The sequence below is a fragment of the Myotis brandtii genome, unplaced genomic scaffold (genome assembly GCF_000412655.1).
Source record: "Myotis brandtii unplaced genomic scaffold, ASM41265v1 scaffold474, whole genome shotgun sequence".
NCBI classification, from domain to species: Eukaryota; Metazoa; Chordata; class Mammalia; order Chiroptera; family Vespertilionidae; genus Myotis; species Myotis brandtii.
Genome location: NW_005368113.1, coordinates 331830 through 332838, shown reverse-complemented (window position 1 = coordinate 332838; position 1009 = coordinate 331830). Strand labels below are relative to the sequence as shown.

Below are 1009 nucleotides of genomic sequence, written 5' to 3'. Positions count from 1 at the left end.
CAAGAGCCATGGCGGATACCCCCCATTCCAAACGGATTCCCGAGGCCCTGGAGTTGAAGGACGGATCCGGGTCCTCCTGGTTAAATGTTTCTGCTGGGGACCACACGTTGGGCCTGGAGCCCCCCATCTCCGGGAGCCCTGGTTCCCCAGCACGGCCTGACGCCTTGGGGGCTCAGGTTCCTGCGGACGACCCAAAGCCTTCCTTCCCGGCTCGGCCTCCAGCTTCAGACATTTCTGTTCCAGCCCCTGGTGCTCACGGGCCTGTGGAGGGCCCGGGTTTGAAGTTCTCCCCCGAGGACCTGGATGTTAAATTCCCTGCTCAGAGTCCCGAATCCAAAGTCCCCGCAGAGGCCCCCCCAGGGCCAAGCTTCCCCCAGCAGGTGGGGGGGCCCCTGGCGGTGCTGGTGGGGAGCACCATCCAGCTCCCCCTGCTTCCAGCGCCCAGCCCTGGCCCCCCGGACCCGCTGGTGGTCTGGCGCCGGGGCTCCAAGGTGCTAGCAGCTGGGGGCCTGGGGTCAGGGGCCCCTCTGATCAGCCTGGACCCTGCTCACCGAGACCGCCTACGGTTTGACCAGGCCCGAGGGGCCCTGGAACTGGCCTCTGCCCAGCTGGAGGATGCTGGGGTCTACACGGCCGAGGTCATCCGGGCTGGGGTCTCCCGGCAGACCCGGGAGTTCACGGTGGGTGTGTATGGTAAGTGGGCTCAGAAGGCAGACCTTGGGGCTGGTCACTGCTGTCCTCAGGGGGTTTGCTCCCCAGAAGAAGGGGGCAGAGGAGAGAGGACTTGTGGGTTGGAGGGAGGCAGAGAGGGAGGAAGGGAGGAGAAGAGGGGCTGGAGCCAAGATGGGGCCACCGGAGGGAAGCTGGATCTGGGGGGCCCTCGACTCCTGGGTTCTCCAGAGGAAAGAGCTGCAGACTCAGACTCGGGTCTGTGAGAGGAGGCGGCCCCGGCTGAGCCTGGAAGTCCTGGGTGTAGGGGGTGAAGGGCTGGGGCTTCCAGTCCTGGACC

General features: G+C 66.4%; 1 protein-coding gene across 1 annotated transcript in view; it reads left to right on the top strand.

Annotated features, from left to right (window-relative positions):
• VSIG10L (V-set and immunoglobulin domain containing 10 like) overlaps window positions 1-1009 on the top strand; it is a 6827-nt gene continuing 5818 nt past the window's right edge. The window contains exon 1 of the mRNA XM_014547420.1: window positions 1-726. Within this exon, the coding sequence (XP_014402906.1) occupies window positions 9-726 (718 nt within the window). The 5' untranslated portion in view covers window positions 1-8. The remainder of the gene's footprint in view (window positions 727-1009) is intronic.